This window comes from Apodemus sylvaticus, chromosome 10, assembly GCF_947179515.1.
Source record: "Apodemus sylvaticus chromosome 10, mApoSyl1.1, whole genome shotgun sequence".
Classification (NCBI taxonomy): domain Eukaryota; kingdom Metazoa; phylum Chordata; class Mammalia; order Rodentia; family Muridae; genus Apodemus; species Apodemus sylvaticus.
In genome coordinates, this window is record NC_067481.1 from 672,396 (window position 1) to 688,700 (window position 16,305).

Here is a 16,305-nt window from a genome sequence, read left to right on the forward strand (position 1 = left end):
GTGATTCTGCCCAGAGAGGAGCCGGACGCCCCCTAGAGTTTTCATACAGTTCTTAGATTAAGAGGGATGTGAGGGCAACCAGCTGAGCAGAACTGTAGAAGAGCCTGAAGTCCTCAGACACTTATCCTCTGAGCCACGCCTCTCCCAGTGAGTTCTGTCAGCCCTAAAGCTGTGTCCCTCCTACTGCATGGCCCTAGGCAATTCATCCACCTTACCATCCAGTTACGCCCCTCTCCCTCCCATCCTCCCACCACTCCACAAAGGTGATTTTGATCATAGTCTTTACTGCAGCAATAAAGAAATAATTGGACACTTACTGTAGACAGCAGAATAAACATAACACTTCTTAATTTGGTAAAGAAATTTTAATTTTTCTCAGAATACATTAAAGAACAATTTAATATGGGACTTCCAGATCAAGGAAATGTCTTTAAAGTAGATAGTGACTATTCTTAACACTTTCTATGCATTTTCAGTATTATATTAAGTCATATTTTATTAGCATATACCAATTGGAGAAGTTAATGGTTTCACTAAGACATTTTCATACATGTATACAATGTGCCTTGTTTATATCCCACATTACCCCCTTCCCTCTCCCCCCTACCCCTGCCTTCTTCCTACCCCTAATCCCCATTCTAATTTCATTTCTATCTTTTTCTACTGACTAGTCTTAATTAGTGCATTTTGTAATTAGACTGGATTCAGGCCATCAGGGATTATATAACTGGTTAGGGATATCTGTTACTGTATATTCAAACAAACTTTCAAAAGAAGGTTAAGAATACTGGAATAAAAATTAGGCCATGGGCAGCCCCAAAAAACATAACGAGAAACATAATCTTAAAAAATGTCCTGAAAATGTAAGCTTTAGCTGCAGATAAAACACACACCCCTATTATTGTTGAAATTGCACTTTGCAGCACTGGATAACCTAACATATATAATGCCTCAATAGACTTTTTGTTGACTGAAGGCTCAGTACTAGAAACAAATGCATAGGAGATGTGTGCAGAAAAATCAAAAGAAAACCCTATGCAAATAACAAGATTAATCATGGATATGGAATCAAGATTAACATTCCAGAATGCCATAAAACCTGTCACTCCCACAATCACAGAAGCAATAGCAAATGTGACCCACAGGGAACACACTGGGTGAGGAATTAACAATAAGGAGACAATGAACATAGCTGTTGATGCAATCATGACATTTCGAACAGTGTTTTCTATTATTGCAGCATACTGATCAAAATATATGAATGCTTGGTTATATACCATTAAGGGAACTTCACAGTTTTCAGCTATGCTTCGTAACTTTAGTAACATTCTCTTTTTATTGCTTGAGGATGAAACATCTACAGTCTGGATAAAGCCTCGGGAAGAAGTGATTTCATTTGATGAGGAGATATTAATATCATATGTAAAAATGGGGAAAATTTTTAAAAAGCCTGCAATATTATTTATAAAGGCATTCCTGTCATTAGGATTATTTCCACTGTTATTCATATATTGCATATATGCCTCCAACCAAAACTCTGTGAGATTTTTATCTATATACTCATTTTGTTCAAATTGTGTCATGCACTTGTCCAGTTTCTGCCTCACATCATTATCCCAGTAGTTAACACTTTCAGTAACAATGACCATGACCCTTGGACCATAATCTGAAAAGTAATCTTCCTCTACATTGAAGTAGGGTGTGATATAGGAATCATCACTTGCCAGGTTCCGAAGATCTAACCCTTCTTGCACTTGGAAACACCCATATATACTGCTTATGATATAGAAAATGTATATCAGCACCACAATAAACTTGGCTTTGGAAGTTGTGAGAAAAGGACCAAAATAGTCTCTAAAGAACAAATTCATTGGATGGTTATCTTCCCCATGTTCGTCTGGCATTGAACCGAATGGGACACAGCAGGACTTTTTAAATAAGGAATATTTTTGGTCTGGCTTTTGCACCCAGCGGGACCATGCAACTTCTCTTTTACCATCCAGAGCCATAATTGCTCCAAAACAGGTGATACTATAAAAATAGCAAAAGAGCAGAGTTGTTCCTGTATAGATGCAAAAGTACTGTACAGATCTGAAAGAGCTAGTGATTCCTGTATAGAAAGCAAGGACATTGGTGATAGTGGTGATTGTAATGGACACTGCCACCTTGGAATATGAATTGGAGAGTCGTTCTCTTGTGCTCTCCGAGAGGCTGGTCTTCTGCCAGGCAGAAATCATGATAAACATGTCATCAACACCAACACCTGGAACAAAAGAACAGGCCTTCAAGTTTATTAATAACATACAAGTTAAAACACTGATTATCTTCTGTTGCTCATCTTCCAAGTCTCTGCTTGAACACTGTTGGCTCAGGCTGTTTATGGATTCATATCAGAATGTCTCGCTCCTTCCTCTGTGAGGAGTCTTAGCTCTGCACATACCTGTCGCTTGTGCACAGCACAGTCTACTGTTTAACTAAGGTGTCTTCATGATAAAACAAGGACCCTATCTCATGTCCATTAGATACTAGTCAAAACAGTGTCAGCAATCTATTTTTGATCACATGAGCCATTTCAACCGGTACACAAATACATCTGTCAAACATTCTGTTACTTGAAATGCAAACTTGCAAGTGTGTTTATAAGTACCATCAGGCTGTGTTTAAAAAAGCCATTTGGATTATAGCACTTACTTTATAGAAATACACCCAAGCACTCACACAAATCTAGTGTCCCCATGCTGCAGGAAATATTTTTAAAACTCTCTGCCCGGTGGTCTCACTGGCCTCTGCCTCTTGGCTAGCCCCTGCTGGCAGTCTTCCTTCCCCAGTTTCCCTGCCTCAGAGCCACCCATACCTTCTCAGCCATCCACTCCCTCTGTACTAGTTTACTCCCTTTGTAAACTAGTTACAAAGAACTATCTCTTTAAAATCCAAACTTCCATCTTGCTAGACTCCTTTTCCAAGTCTCCCTGCCTCCAACCCCTTTATTCAGTTTATACTATGCTAGCCAAAATGACCTTAAAACTATGAATAGGAGCATCTCCTTTTCTTGTTCAAAAAAATCTTGAGCAGTTCTCTATCTCCCATGTAAAAGACTCACTCAGCATGGCACAAAACACGAGGCTTCTTTAGCATCCTGCTTCATGTCCTTATGCCACCCCTCAGGTTTAAGATGTGTTCAATAACTTTAATGGTCCCAAATTCCAGTAACTCAGTAAATCAAAAGTCTAGAAGCTTATAATTAATCAGTCAGATTTATATAATCAATTCTCAATTCACAAGATGCCCACACAATAATTTCAGAGCCAATTGATACAAGCTGCCCACCTAGATTAGACAAAGTATCCCAATTATTCTATCCCTGTATGATATTGTAGCTACCTGTGGGTATTTAAAGCCATGTGGAATCTGAATCATCCTATTTGTCCTCCATCTTCCTCCTTCTTTCTCCTGTGTCACTCCCTGTCTCTGCAACTCTTAGCTCTGCATCCCTTTCCCCTGTCCAATCACAGGCTTCTTGTTGTATTAATATTTAAATTAATTGGACAGGGAAAATTCTGCTACATCCCCACTGGTCTGCAATTGACAACCAGCATGTGCCAGACACAATGTTTCACTGGCCCTGAGAGGGTGTGCAAAACTGAAATAAATCTTCAGAACCCTTTCCAAGATGCAATTTCATGAGTGGCTTGAAACAGAAAATGTTTGAGAGCTTTGACATTACTGATGTCAAAAAAAGAATCAAGACAGAAAAGGAAGGAGACTAGGTAGTCCCATCCTACTGCCAATGAATTCACTTTAGACTAGAGTTGGGACTGCTTGCACTTGTGCTTTTATTCCCGTGTGGATTTTACAGTAGTCTGGGAACTACATGCTGATCTCTACTTTTTCATAGATTACAAGGTGGGAGATATGGGAATCACAAGCCGGCCTGCAGTTCAGATGTTCATGTTCATGACTGAGGTAGACAGACCCAACGCTTGCACAAAGATAGAGGGACTGTCATAGACTGTATGGTGGTGCTCAAGACCTGCGGCTCTCAAGTCTCCAGCCAAACAATGGAAACAATTAGAGACACTGAGGCCCAAGAATGGAATGCACTGGTCTCTTAGGTGCTTAAGAACTGACTTTATTACTTATAGAATTTTATTCAGAAATTCTCCTCACAGTTCTTGTGTTGCTGAAATGCACATAAAAATCTATACACACACTCCTGTGGATAAAATCTGTATAAATACAGTGAATACAGAAGGACTTGCAGTAAATACATCTCCCTTAACTATAGTTATTGATGACTGTGTGAAAAGAGAAACTCTTGAACTGTATGGAAGCCATCATATGTTAATTAAAAAAACCTATGGCCAATGAGCTGAGGCAGGAAATAGGAGGTGGGAGTTCTGGGAAATAGTCAGGCATGGGAGACTCCAAACACTGGAAGAGACTGACACACACACCTGAGAAGAGGTAACTAACCAGTGGAAGAAAGTAGACTAGAATAAACTGGATTATTGAGATATGAGCTACTCAGGGAAGGGAGCCAAAGCTTATGGCCTAAGCATCTATTCATGAAATATTCAGTCTCAGAGTCATTATTTCAGGGAACAAAGCAGCTAGGAGGAAAAACCACCAACCGTATAGCCACACTAGCTGAATGTACAAACATGAGGGTGAACTCCACAAAACAAGGCTAAATTGATGTACAATATAAACACATCTACTATCTACAGGGAAAACATTATTTCTCTCAAATTGCATAGTTTGATGTGTGTATGTGTATGCTTACTCTTAAATTCTACAAACAGCATAAAAAAACCCTATAATCTCCCTTTCAAAGATAACCCTGAAAAAAACTTTTTAAATTTTTCATCTAGAATTTGTTCTGTGTAACTATTTTACTTTTGTTTAACCTTTATTCTTTGTTTTATATCATGCACCCCATTCTTGCTCATCTCCCCATCCCCTCATATCTGCCCTTTGGCCTTTTAACCCCCCCCCCCTCAATTATAAAACACAAAAAACCCCACAAATCATAGAAAACATATCGTCATGGAATCTGCAGTGTGTCTCACAGTATCTCCCTCTGTCCACACATTTTCACTTTTAAACCTTTGTTGCAACAAGTCATTGGTCTAGTTTGAGAGCTCTGAATCCTGTGACACAATCAGTACTGGATTCTCACCAGGCTCCTCCCAGTTATCCTGTTGTTTCCCGGTTCACGGAGATCCTGCAGCTTTGGATCAGCAGGACTGGCACTTCCAGGCATCCCAACCATTCAAAGAAGGTATTGATTTGGGGGTGTGCCAACTCAGAGCCCTGGGTGGTAGCCGAGCTAGTTAGTGTGGCAGCTCTTCCTTATCCACACCACTGGGGTGAGCTCTCCAGCACTGCTCCTGCTAGGCCACCCAACGCTACATCAGTTGTAGACAAGGTCAGTTCTCCTGTTCATATGCCCTTGAGGCTGGCTCACCTGCACCCATGCCTCCAGGGCCAGCTCCATTGTGCTGCCCAATCAAGGCACAGGGCCTATTCTCCCAAGTGCTGCAGTCTGTGAGGGGCTGGAGCAGCTCTCTGGCTCCCAGACCCTCAGATTTGGCTCATCTCTGCTCTTGCCATCAGGGCCAGCTTCACTGAGCTGCCCAGGCAAGGTACAGGGACCACTCATCTAAGTGCTACAGCCACATGCCTTTGGAGCCCGCTTTCCAGACACCATAGGTGGAGATGGAGTGCCCACCTCACCCATCTGCATTCCCCATCCGTACTCATGCCACCTCATGGCAGACGAGTGGCAGGGCCAGCTCTCCTGTACTCTCACCCTGGTGGCCAGTGTACCACTGCCCCTATCACCAGGGCCAACTCTTACTGTGCCACTCAGGTGATGTGCAGGGCCCACTCACCCAAGTGCTGCAGCTGGTGAGGAGCAGGGCTAGTTCTTCCACACTCATAAGCCTGTGGGTAGCTTTCCCAACTGTGGAATGTGGAATGAGGTTGGGGTGGGAGGTGGGAAGGGTATGACCTCTGTGCCTATTCCACCCCACAACAGATGTGTCCTAGGGTCAGCTCTCCCACACTCATACCATTGGGGCCAGCTCACCCAAACCCCTGCTATCAAAGCCAGCTCCACTGTGCTGCCTGGGTGAGGTACCCTGCAGGCCCAGAACACTGCAGCCAGTGAGGGGCAGGGCCAGTTTTGCACAGCCCCTAGACATCCATGCAGCCCCCAGTGGCTGCCACAACCAGGGACATCCCCATGTTCTCTAGCTGTAATATTAGTCATGGACATTGACTCTGACCCCTTCTGCTGCATAAGCAAGGACCCATACATGGCCCTCAGCAGCAGCTTAGCTGGGACTTCACCATGGCCCCTGGTGGCGGGGCTGACCACTCCCAGCAGGCTATTCCTCGACCCCCTCCCTTCTCTCTCTCATATGTCCACCACACATTCGCACATGTGGCGGCTCCTGTTATAGGCTGGCCACATGGCTGGCGAGCCTCTGGGTGACATCCTCCAGCAAGGGGATGTTCATGGCCTGCCTGTGAGGTGCAGCAGGTCTTTCAAGCCTGGCATCAGGACGGCCATCTGCTCTGCCCTGACTGATAGAAGAACACCACCACCACCAACGGCATCTCTTTGCCCATTGCTGGGGAGAGGGGGGAAGAGAGGGAGTATCTTGTTTTATAATGAGAAATTTTCATTTAATTATATTTGTATTTATAAAGGTTAAATATGGTTTCAGTATTTTAATATGTTTGATTTGAGAAATTCCATATTGATATGGGATCAAGTTGCTTTCAATATTTCCTTATCAAAATACATCAAAATAAACCTATTTGTTCTACTTATGATCATCATATTTATCAGATACATTTTATAGAAAGCGAAATTCCTTGTCTGTAGCTCTCCCTTTTTAAGTTCTTTGTTTTGCTACAAATTTGGGGGAATGAAAACCAATTTGTACTTTTCCTATAGCAGAATCTAGAGAGTACTCATTTATACATAACATGATCATAACAAAATGATCTTGCTAGTGCTGATTAATCAAGAAAAAAAAGAACACTTTTTGTTTTGTTTTTGTTTTTTAGAATACTGTGTATCCCTTGATATAAGATATTTCTTCTTGTATTTTCAGGGGTTTCTATTTTGTTTTCTATGTGTGAACTACTGGCCATATTTCTTTCCTCTATTTATCTAGGGTATTATACTTTTCCAACTCTGAAGACAGATAATTTGTTCTTTCTGTTGTTTGAGCCAGCTAAAAAAAATGCATTCCTTTGTCCACTGAACATATCTACAGATTTAACACAGCTTCGTAATTTGTTTTACTCACCAAGAATAAGAAATGGTGAATTTGCAACTATGATCACAAATGGGACCCCAATGTGCAGCATCAGGCCGAAGCCACTCACCACTGACATGGCAACTGAAAACACGCCAAAGACTGCAACACACATTTTGTTTCTTATACAGTCCAACCTGTAAATTTAGAGGGAAAAATAAGAACTTATGATGGTGGCTTCCAAATTGAAATCTTACTAATTGGTTGTTGACTTAAACACCTAGGCAGAAGTCTCTGGGCGGACAATTTCCATATCTGTCTGCTGGAGACCTTAAACTAACAGGCCCCATTACATTAACAACTCACAAGAAATAGAGGGGACAACAAAGTTAGGAATCTATAAACATTTCTGGGTGATTCTTATGTAGCTATTTGAGCACTAATCCACTGACCACCATTTCAGAATAGAAATTTGCTAAGCACTACAAATGGTTAACTCTGACTTTCAGAAGGATGTGGATGAAATACAGTAGGTAATAGTGGCTTGGTTCATCTTCTGCTACTATGGTAAAATACCTGTGGCTGGATACTTTATAAAAAGAAAACATTTACTTAAGTTCACAATTCTGAAAGTTCAATAAGATGATGCAGCATCTTTGCAATAGCTTCTTTCTCTGTGTTATAACATGCTGCATGTCATTGTGGCGGGAATGCTTAAGAAAGAAAAAAAAGAAAACAGGAAAATTGATTTAGGATCTAGGCTTGCTGTTTTCATAACAACTTCCTATTTGGTGGAAATAATGGGGGTCCCATGAGAACTTTGAGGGTAGCATCCCCAGTGATCTATCACTTTTCATAGATTTTGCTTCTTAAAATCTCTCAATATCACAATACTGAAAACCAAGTTTCCAATACATGAGCCAGGACTCATTTACTCCACAGCCAAGGACAAACTGTTTGAAATGGAGCGTGTATCCAGTTTTGTATTCATCCAATCTCTGACTTCAACTAGATAGAAGCATAGTGTAAATAGCCTGCAGTTTCAAATTAGTTCAGTGAGTGCTGTGGTTAAAGTATAAAAACATTGTTTTAAATGATTTTTGTGATGCTTATGTACTTGCTGATGTGGGCTCTATAGAAAGGTTGATAATTTAAAAAAAGTAAAAAGTGAACACAACACATTCTGAATAACCAACCTATTTTTAGTCAGGACAACAGAAAAGAAGATAAATAATAAGACATATTTAAAGTATGATACTATGCCTTATCACCCCACTAGCCACAATACTTTAATTTTTATGCTTATTTCCTTCTCTCTCTCTCTCTCTCTCTCTCTCTCTCTCTGTGTGTGTGTGTGTGTGTGTGTGTGTGTGTGTGTGTGTGTGTGTGTGTTTGCCTGGGTATGTGTATAAGCATGTGCTCAGCCCCACAGAGGCAGAGAGGTGTCTTCTTGTAATCAGCTGAGTTCTGGGACCTGAGCACAGATCCTCTGCATGAGCAACCATGAAACTTCTCTTAAACTGTCTTTCTGCCCTGATGGTACATTTTAAAATCTCAGCAATACATTCCAGGTTTTAGGCTTTTGAGGCTAGAAATTGCTTCAAAACAATGACTGATACCTACACACTTACAAATATGAAGAAAAGAAAACAGATAGGATCCTAAATGTGAGGATGAAAACTAGAAATTCAATGACAATCAGATCCAAAAAGGTAAAGTTTTTTTTTAACCTGTTCTCATTCCAAGAAGGAGACAGCAACCTGCTGGGAGAGGAGACTGAATAGCCAAGCCATTGAAAGGTCCTCAGTCTATGCAGCTGAGTTTTACAGAGAGCTCCAGGGGTGTGTCTTTCATAAGTCATCACCCATATTAAGCTGTGCTTTCTGGTGATGCAGATATTCTTTTTCAGTCATCCCTGCTCCTATAAGTACCTCTAATCCATACTCCTTTTAGGAATCCCATTGAAAACCTCGTTAGGTCAGCAAAGTGAACTCTGTAGCAGTCCCTGATCTGTTGTGAGTTCTCTTTCTGGGTGAACAGATATGTGTTGTGTCTTCCTAAGGAAATAAGGTCATACAACAGCCACAGATGGTTAATGTTATTTGGGGACAGTGTAAAATGAATGATCAATAGGAGTACCAGACAATTAAAATGGGGCTGAAAACATGTTATCTAGTGAGTAAACAGGTAAATATGAAGGAAAATGGAAACTGCCACAGAATAATCTTCAAGAAAAATCATAGTGAAGGGCTTAGTAGGTATTCAGACCTCAAAAAACCTCTTTCTTAAAGAGTTAGGAAAGGTGCTGGAGAAATGGCTCAGTGGTTAAGAGCACTGGCTGCTCCTCTGGTGGTCCAGGATTTGGTTCCCAGCGTCCACATAGTGGTTCATCATTAGGTGATCCACCACCATCTTCTCTCCTCCATGCATCAGTAATGTATACAGCACATTGGCATACATGCAGGCAAATACCCATATACAAGAAATAAAAAATTTCTTTTAGAATTCACTAATTTATTTCACCTTTATATTTATTTAAATATTTATTTTTTGTCCAATATGCCTCTTATTTATTTACGTCTCAAGCACTGCCCCCCTCCTGGTCCCTCCCTCAGTAAGACTATCCTCTTTTCCTCCCCCCTTCTCCTCTGAGAGGGTGGGGCTCCCCCTGGGTATATGCTGGGTATCCCCACCCTGGCATGTCAAGTCTCTGCCAGATTAGGTGCATCCTCTCTAAAGCCGTACAAGGCAGCCCTGTTGGGGAACAATACCATAGTCAGGCTACAGCTTTAGAGAGAGTCTCCACTCTAGTTATTGAGAAGCCGACATGGAGACTGAGCTGCACATCTGCTGCAAATGTGCCATGTGTGTTCTAGCCCATGTGTGCTCTTTGGTTGGTGGCTCAGTTTCTGAGAGCTCCCAGAGGTCCAGGTTAGTTGACTTTGTTGGTCCTCCCAGAAATAAACCCACATACCTAACAACACTTGATTTTTGACAAAGAAGCCAAAATCATGCAATGGAAAAAAAAAAAGCATCTTCAGCAAACGGTGCTGGTCGAACTGGATGTCTGCATGTAGAAGAATGCACATATACCCTTATTAATCACCCTGCACAAAACTCAAGTCCAAGTGGATCAAGGACCTCAACATAAAACCAGATACACTAAATCTCATAGAAGAGAAAGTGAAAAATAGTCTTGAATGAATTGGTACAGGAGACACCATTTCCTGAGCAGAACACTAATGACTCAGGTGCTAAGATCAACAATTGATAATGGAACCTCATGAAACTGAAGAGCTTCTTGCAAGGTAAAGGACACTGACAATAGGACAAAACAGCAGCCTACAAATTGGTAAAAGATCTTCACTAGCCCTACATCTGGCAGAGGACTAATATCCAAAATATATGACTCAAGAAGTTAGACTCCAATAAACCAGATAACCCAATGGGTGGGTGGTTGGGTAGGGGAGCACCCTCTTAGAGGGAAAGGGAAGGGGGATGAAATGGGGGATTTGCAGAGGGGAGATTGGGAAGGGGGACAACATTTGAAATGTAAATACATAAAATAATCAATAAAAAAAAAAGAAAAATGGGATACAGAGCTAAACAGAGTCATCAGGGAAATGCAAATTAAAATGACACTGAGGTAAAAAAATTTTTAAAGAAAAAATTAAGATTAAGAAAACACAAAACTTAAAACTAAAACTAAAAAGCTTTCATCGAGAGACTAAGGTTTAAGGTACACGATTTACTTGCAAGCAAATCTGCAATTTAAAAAAAGAGGCCAAGCAAACAAGCATGGGCCCACATCACGATGGCAGCTGAGCTGCACCACGCTATCCACCTACAGCTAGCTTTGAAGACAAGAAAGATGCAAAATTGAGAAGATCAGTGATTCTCCTCCACAGTGTCACAGAGCCACTGAGGCCAAGCAACGCAGCCAAGGTCAAAGAACCTGAAAGGCCACTGTGAGAAGCCAGCCGTAAAGGTGAAGTCTAGAATGTGACTGAGACCTTAACATGTTAGGTATGTCAAAACCATGAGACATGTCACGGAGGACTGCATGCAGAGCATGGAGCCAGCCCAAGGGGCTACAGGTGGCATGGCTATAATGACTGAGGCGTCTAACCATTGCAACTCAACTTCAGATATCAGACATACAGCTGCAAAACATTGTGTTTGCACTTCTAGTTTCAGTCTTCCTTTCCTCTACTATTTCTTCACTATGTCTTCTACATGCCTCCTTTTTGGAAGGAGTCCCATTTTATAAGGGAAGTACATAATTGTTTTTTATAGGGAATAACAAGTTAACTTGAGTGTCAGAAGAGGCTTTGATTTTTTTTAACAGTGATAAAAATTAAAACTATGGGGACTTTAAAAGATTTGTAATTTTTATTTTATGTGTACAATCTTGTACCACAGTTCTGGTGATGAGAAGAGATGGTCAGGCCAACTAGAACTGGAGAGAGTTATAGGCAGTTGTTGGCCACCATGTGGGGTGCTGGGAACTGAACCCAAGTATTCTGCAAAAGCAACAAGTGCTCCTAACTGCTGAACCATTTATCTAGCTACTACTGTGGGAATGTTTAAAGTTCTACTAGATGCATTTTGCATCTTAAGATGGCCATGAACCTACTGGGACAGAACGCGTTAGTTTGAATGAGACATGTCCCCGTGGGCTTCTGTGCTTGAACACTTGGTCCCCAGTTCAACACTGGGTTCTGTTTTGAGAAAGTTATGTAAGCTTTAGGTGGTAGAGCCTTACTAGACAAAGTACACCACCAGAGCCATCTCTGAGGGCTTGTAGCCTCACTCCACCTCTTGTTGTCTTTGTTTCCTATGTGTGGACTAAATGTGATCAGGCAGCTCCCTGCTCCACGATCAACTGTATCCCTCAAGAAACAAGCCAAAATGAAACCTTTCTTCTTTAAGGTTCTTTTAGTCATGGTTTCTATCACAGTGACAGGAAAGTAGCTAATCCAACACTGTAACTTATGGAATGAAGTGACAAGGCAAATATATGACAATAGAGTCCTACTTTAAAACAGAAAAACTCAATTTAATAATTTGAAATTTGTAAGACTAGGAAAGAAAATAAAAACCAAAGCTAACAGAAGTTTCTTCATCTCTTCTGCTTTCTATAACAAAATGCCTTAGACTGAGTAGTCCATAAAGAGCGGAAGGGAAAAGTCAGCAAAACCAAAGGTATTAAGTAGACTAACGTTTGTCTGGGTCTCTGGGAAAGGGATAAGCAGGTTAATGTATAATGAATATAGAGTATCTGTTAATAGTGGTGGGAGAAAAAAAACTTGTGAAGCAGAGAGTTGTATTGGATAAACACTATGAATATAATTAATATTACCAAATTGTTCACTTAAAATGAAATATTGCAAAGTGTGTATGTTCTATCACAACATTATTATGAAGTTAGAAGTAAAAAAAAAAAAGGTTAGAGTTTTACCTGGAGCATGATACAACTGCAAATAGTATGATTAAAACGTATGCCAAGTGAAACAGAGGGATCACCGTCTTGGAGGTCGCCTCGAACTCCAGCTGTCTGGAAAGAGATGAGAAGTACACCACCTGCAACAGAAGACACCCAGCAAGTAAGTCCAGATCACAGAAGGACAAACACTGCTGGCTGCTGCAGCCAGTGCAAGGGCACACTGTAAAAAGTGGGGCATTTGCTTCTCCACATAAAATCTGCAGCATGCTTCCCAGTGTTTCCTTCAAGAGGCAAACCCAATTGAGTTTTATACAAAACTGTGAAGCCCTGTCCTCCTCAACAACTGTGGAAAGTGTGGCATTTAATAAATCTTGTTAGATTGCTGTTTTCTCATAGTTGAATATCAGTATCTCTTTAGGAAACACTTGGCCTTCCAGCAAGTATTCACTTTCACTGGGGTTATGCATTGGAATTGCTGGCCCAGAAATGTATCAGACAACTTGTACTTCAACACTGAGCTAAGCCCATTATCTTTAACTACCCTGAAAAGGGCTGAGCTAGCTATCTGTCTTCTAAGATAGCATAACAGATCATGTAAGTTTTGTCTTTTAATTTCATTAGATACAAACAGACTTTAAGGACTCCTAGGAACAAACAAGAGGAGGGGTCACAAAATAATTTTCAAGTGACTTAATTAGAAAACCAAACCCTACACTAAATGTGAAAATCAGTTTCAATACTAAACAGAATTACTGACACGGTATTTGTGTACAGACCAGAATGATGCCAATGCCTTTATGATCTGTGGCGTCATCCATGTTACAATAGGTTTTCACTCCAAGCACAGTAGAGCATTCCCAGCTTTAATTTGAGGGTCACTTTGTCCCTACCCTTATCGGCCTTCCTTGCAAACCCTGACCTCCAGAATACCTCTATCTCTTCCAGAGCCAGACTGCTCTTCATGTCATTAAAATGGTCAAGAAAGTGAGTCAGCCACGCCTGGCTACGTTCGCTGTCCTCGGGGTCCTCCGTCTTGAGGTAGTACAACAGTCTCATTGCTCGGGACTCCACTAGTCGTTGACTTCTTCCCGTCGTTTGGCCCAAAACATTTCCCCCAAAGAAGCCTGCTAAGTAGATGAGCTGGGTGGACATGTTGTGGATGGGGAAGGTGAGGTCCGACAGGTTCAACGACGGGTTATGCTGCCAGTAATACAGCAGAGGGTTGGACGGCACGCACAGCGTCTTGTACTTGGCGCACACCTCTTGGTATAGGATCTGCGTTCCATTTTCCTGGACAACTTTCAGCGCCTGCACCGCTTGGTCCAGCTTGCTCACCTCTCTGAATGCTTCCGGCTCCAGCAGCGAGTCGGTGAGGGACACCACCAGGATGGATGCGAAGTTGGTCTCTGAGCTGGTCCTGGAGGCCGAGAAGCGGTAAGTGTCATTGGTACTGAAGTGACCCTGCACAAAACGCCGCTCCGCCTTGGCCGGGCTGCCAATGGGTGTGTACTGCTCCTCCAGGTTCTCCTTTTCCTTGGGTAGGAAGATGAGGCCCGTGCCCAGCGAGGCCGTCAGCAGAGCAGGACCGAGCAAAAACAGCCAGGGGTTCGCGCCCACAGTGGCGCCGAAGCGCTGGAAGCAGCGGGACAGCGGTGCCTCCAGGCAGTCGGTGTGGCAGCGGCGTGGCGGAGGTGCCTCCTGACCCAGCGGGGGCAGGCGCTCCAATGGTGGCCCGGTGGTCCAGCTAGGGCCGGCCTCATTAGGTGGCACAGCTTCCTGCTGGCCTTCCGACGGTGCCTCCCGCTGCTTCTCCTCTCTCGGCGCCACCTGGGACGGTGACTCCTGCTGCTGCGCCACCTGGGATGGCGCCACCTGGGATGGCGCCACCTGGGATGGCGCCACCTGGGATGGGGCCACCTGGGATGGGGCCACCTGGGATGGGGCCACCTGGGATGGTGACTCCTGCTGCTCCTCCTCTCCTGGTGCCACCTTGGAGGAGATCATGTCGCCGACAGCTGTTCAGAAGAACGACTGCGGAGCTGTTTTCACCCCAACGGTCCGGGATCGGGACCGTTGGTTGCTCATGTGCCCGGATGCTGGGGGCTACAGTTGGGGGCACGTGGGCAAGGCGAGCTTCCTGGTTCGGGTCTGTTCCAGGGTTAGAGCATCTCCTCAAGCTCCTCCCGTGGTGCATCTCGCTACCCCTGTACTTACCAAAGTCCTCAGTGGGAGCATCAATTTAACCTTTCTAGTTTGGCGTCCCAGTGGCTGGGACAACTTCACATTTACTTTGTTGTCATGTGTCCCTACTAGACTGTCAGAACTCTGAGGCTGAGGATTATTATATCTAGTTTTGCTAACAAATTTAAACGCCAACCAGAGGAACACAAGTATTTCTTAGAGGAAATTCTGCTCATACTACTTAACAGTTACCTATCATTTTAAAGTTTACAGTTTGCAATCTTTTTGTTTTTTGTTTTGTTTTTAAAAAGGAAACAGAAGGATTTTTAAAAAAGATTTATTTATTATACGTAAGTACACTGTAGCTGTCTTCAGATACCCCAAAAGAGGGCATCAGATCTCATTACAGAGGGTTGTGAGCCACCCTGTGATTGCTGAGATTTGAACCCCAGACCTTTGAAAGAGCAGTCAGTGCTCTTAACTGCTGAGCCATCTCTCCAGCACCCACAGTTTCCAATCTTAATGAAAATTGTACCAAGACAGATTTGGGGATCACTAAGAATTAGCATCCAAAGAAGGAAGTGTAGCAGATAGATTGCTGCTTCCAGTTATTTCCTCAGTAGCCAAGAAAAAAGCCTGCAACCAGATAGCGTTTATTGGAGTCTGGTTAAGACCACTTAACAAAGTTTCCCCTAGATGTGTTGCTTGTGTGTTTGTAGAGTCTACAAAACAGAATGCGTTGCTTTCACTACAACAGAAGATAGATTCTTTGGTCATTTGCTGAATTACTGTGCCCATCCTGGATGTTTATTTACCCCAAAGTAGGAAGGGCCTAACGGATTCAAGATTCTGCTCCCTCCACTTTCTAAATCAATTTAATGAGTATTAGGATATTAGGATTACTTAAAGGAGCAGGGGTCCACATCATGCTTCTCATAGTCAGTCCCTGCCTACATATAGCTGGGGAAGGCTAGAATGGAGGTTGGAGTATCAGGAAGAGTCAGGGCAGGGAAATTTCTCAGAGATCCTGTTAACCCAATTGCATTCAGAATCAGGTATCTTCTGTATATTTTTGTTGATTTTGTTGCCATAACTGTAGGCTAAGCTCTCTTGTAGGTCATCACAGCTGTCCTACCACTTGGCAGCAGTGGATGTGTTAAGAGGAGTTATCGATCACTTTTGCTTAAACTGGTCAGTTTATGGTTTGTCATAAACTACAGCTGATGCCACATGCAGTGGTTTGCACTAGTAGCCCTAACTATTCAGGAGGTTGGGACATAGACACGTCGTAAGTTCAAGGCTGGTTTGGACAACATAGCAGGGCATTGTCTCAAAACAAAAGATTGAACATGAGGAACGGGCCTGTAGTTCAGTGTTAAAGTGTTTGCCTAGCATGTACAAGAC

The 16,305-nt window shown here is 42.6% G+C and overlaps 1 protein-coding gene across 2 annotated transcripts; it reads right to left on the reverse strand.

Annotated features, from left to right (window-relative positions):
• Nucleotides 1-767: 767 nt before the first annotated feature.
• Nucleotides 768-14,724, reverse strand: Ptchd3 (patched domain containing 3). 2 transcript variants are annotated; one of them, XM_052197811.1, is made up of 5 exons: nucleotides 14,668-14,724; nucleotides 13,651-14,547; nucleotides 12,736-12,857; nucleotides 7,326-7,471; nucleotides 768-2,263 (listed from the first exon to the last, which is right to left on the reverse strand). In XM_052197811.1, the coding sequence occupies exons 1-5, from the start codon at nucleotides 14,722-14,724 to the stop codon at nucleotides 768-770; spliced, it is 2,718 nt and encodes a 905-aa protein (XP_052053771.1). The 2 variants fall into 2 exon arrangements, with proteins under 2 accessions (XP_052053771.1, XP_052053770.1); XM_052197810.1 differs by having other exon boundaries at nucleotides 13,651-14,532; nucleotides 14,650-14,724.
• Nucleotides 14,725-16,305: the final 1,581 nt, after the last annotated feature.

Bases quoted from the DNA above. Each gene is read 5' to 3' on its own strand.
- Ptchd3 (XM_052197810.1), bottom strand. From the start codon at position 14,724: ATGATCTCCTCCAAGGTGGCACCAGGAGAGGAGGAGCAGCAGGAGTCA. The intron at 14,533-14,649 runs GCCCCATCCCAG...GCGCCGAGAGAG, and splicing joins AGGTGGCCCCATCCCAGGTG to GAGAAGCAGCGGGAGGCACC. The intron at 7,472-12,735 runs GTAAAACTCTAA...CTAAATTTACAG, and splicing joins GCAGTTGTATCATGCTCCAG to GTTGGACTGTATAAGAAACA.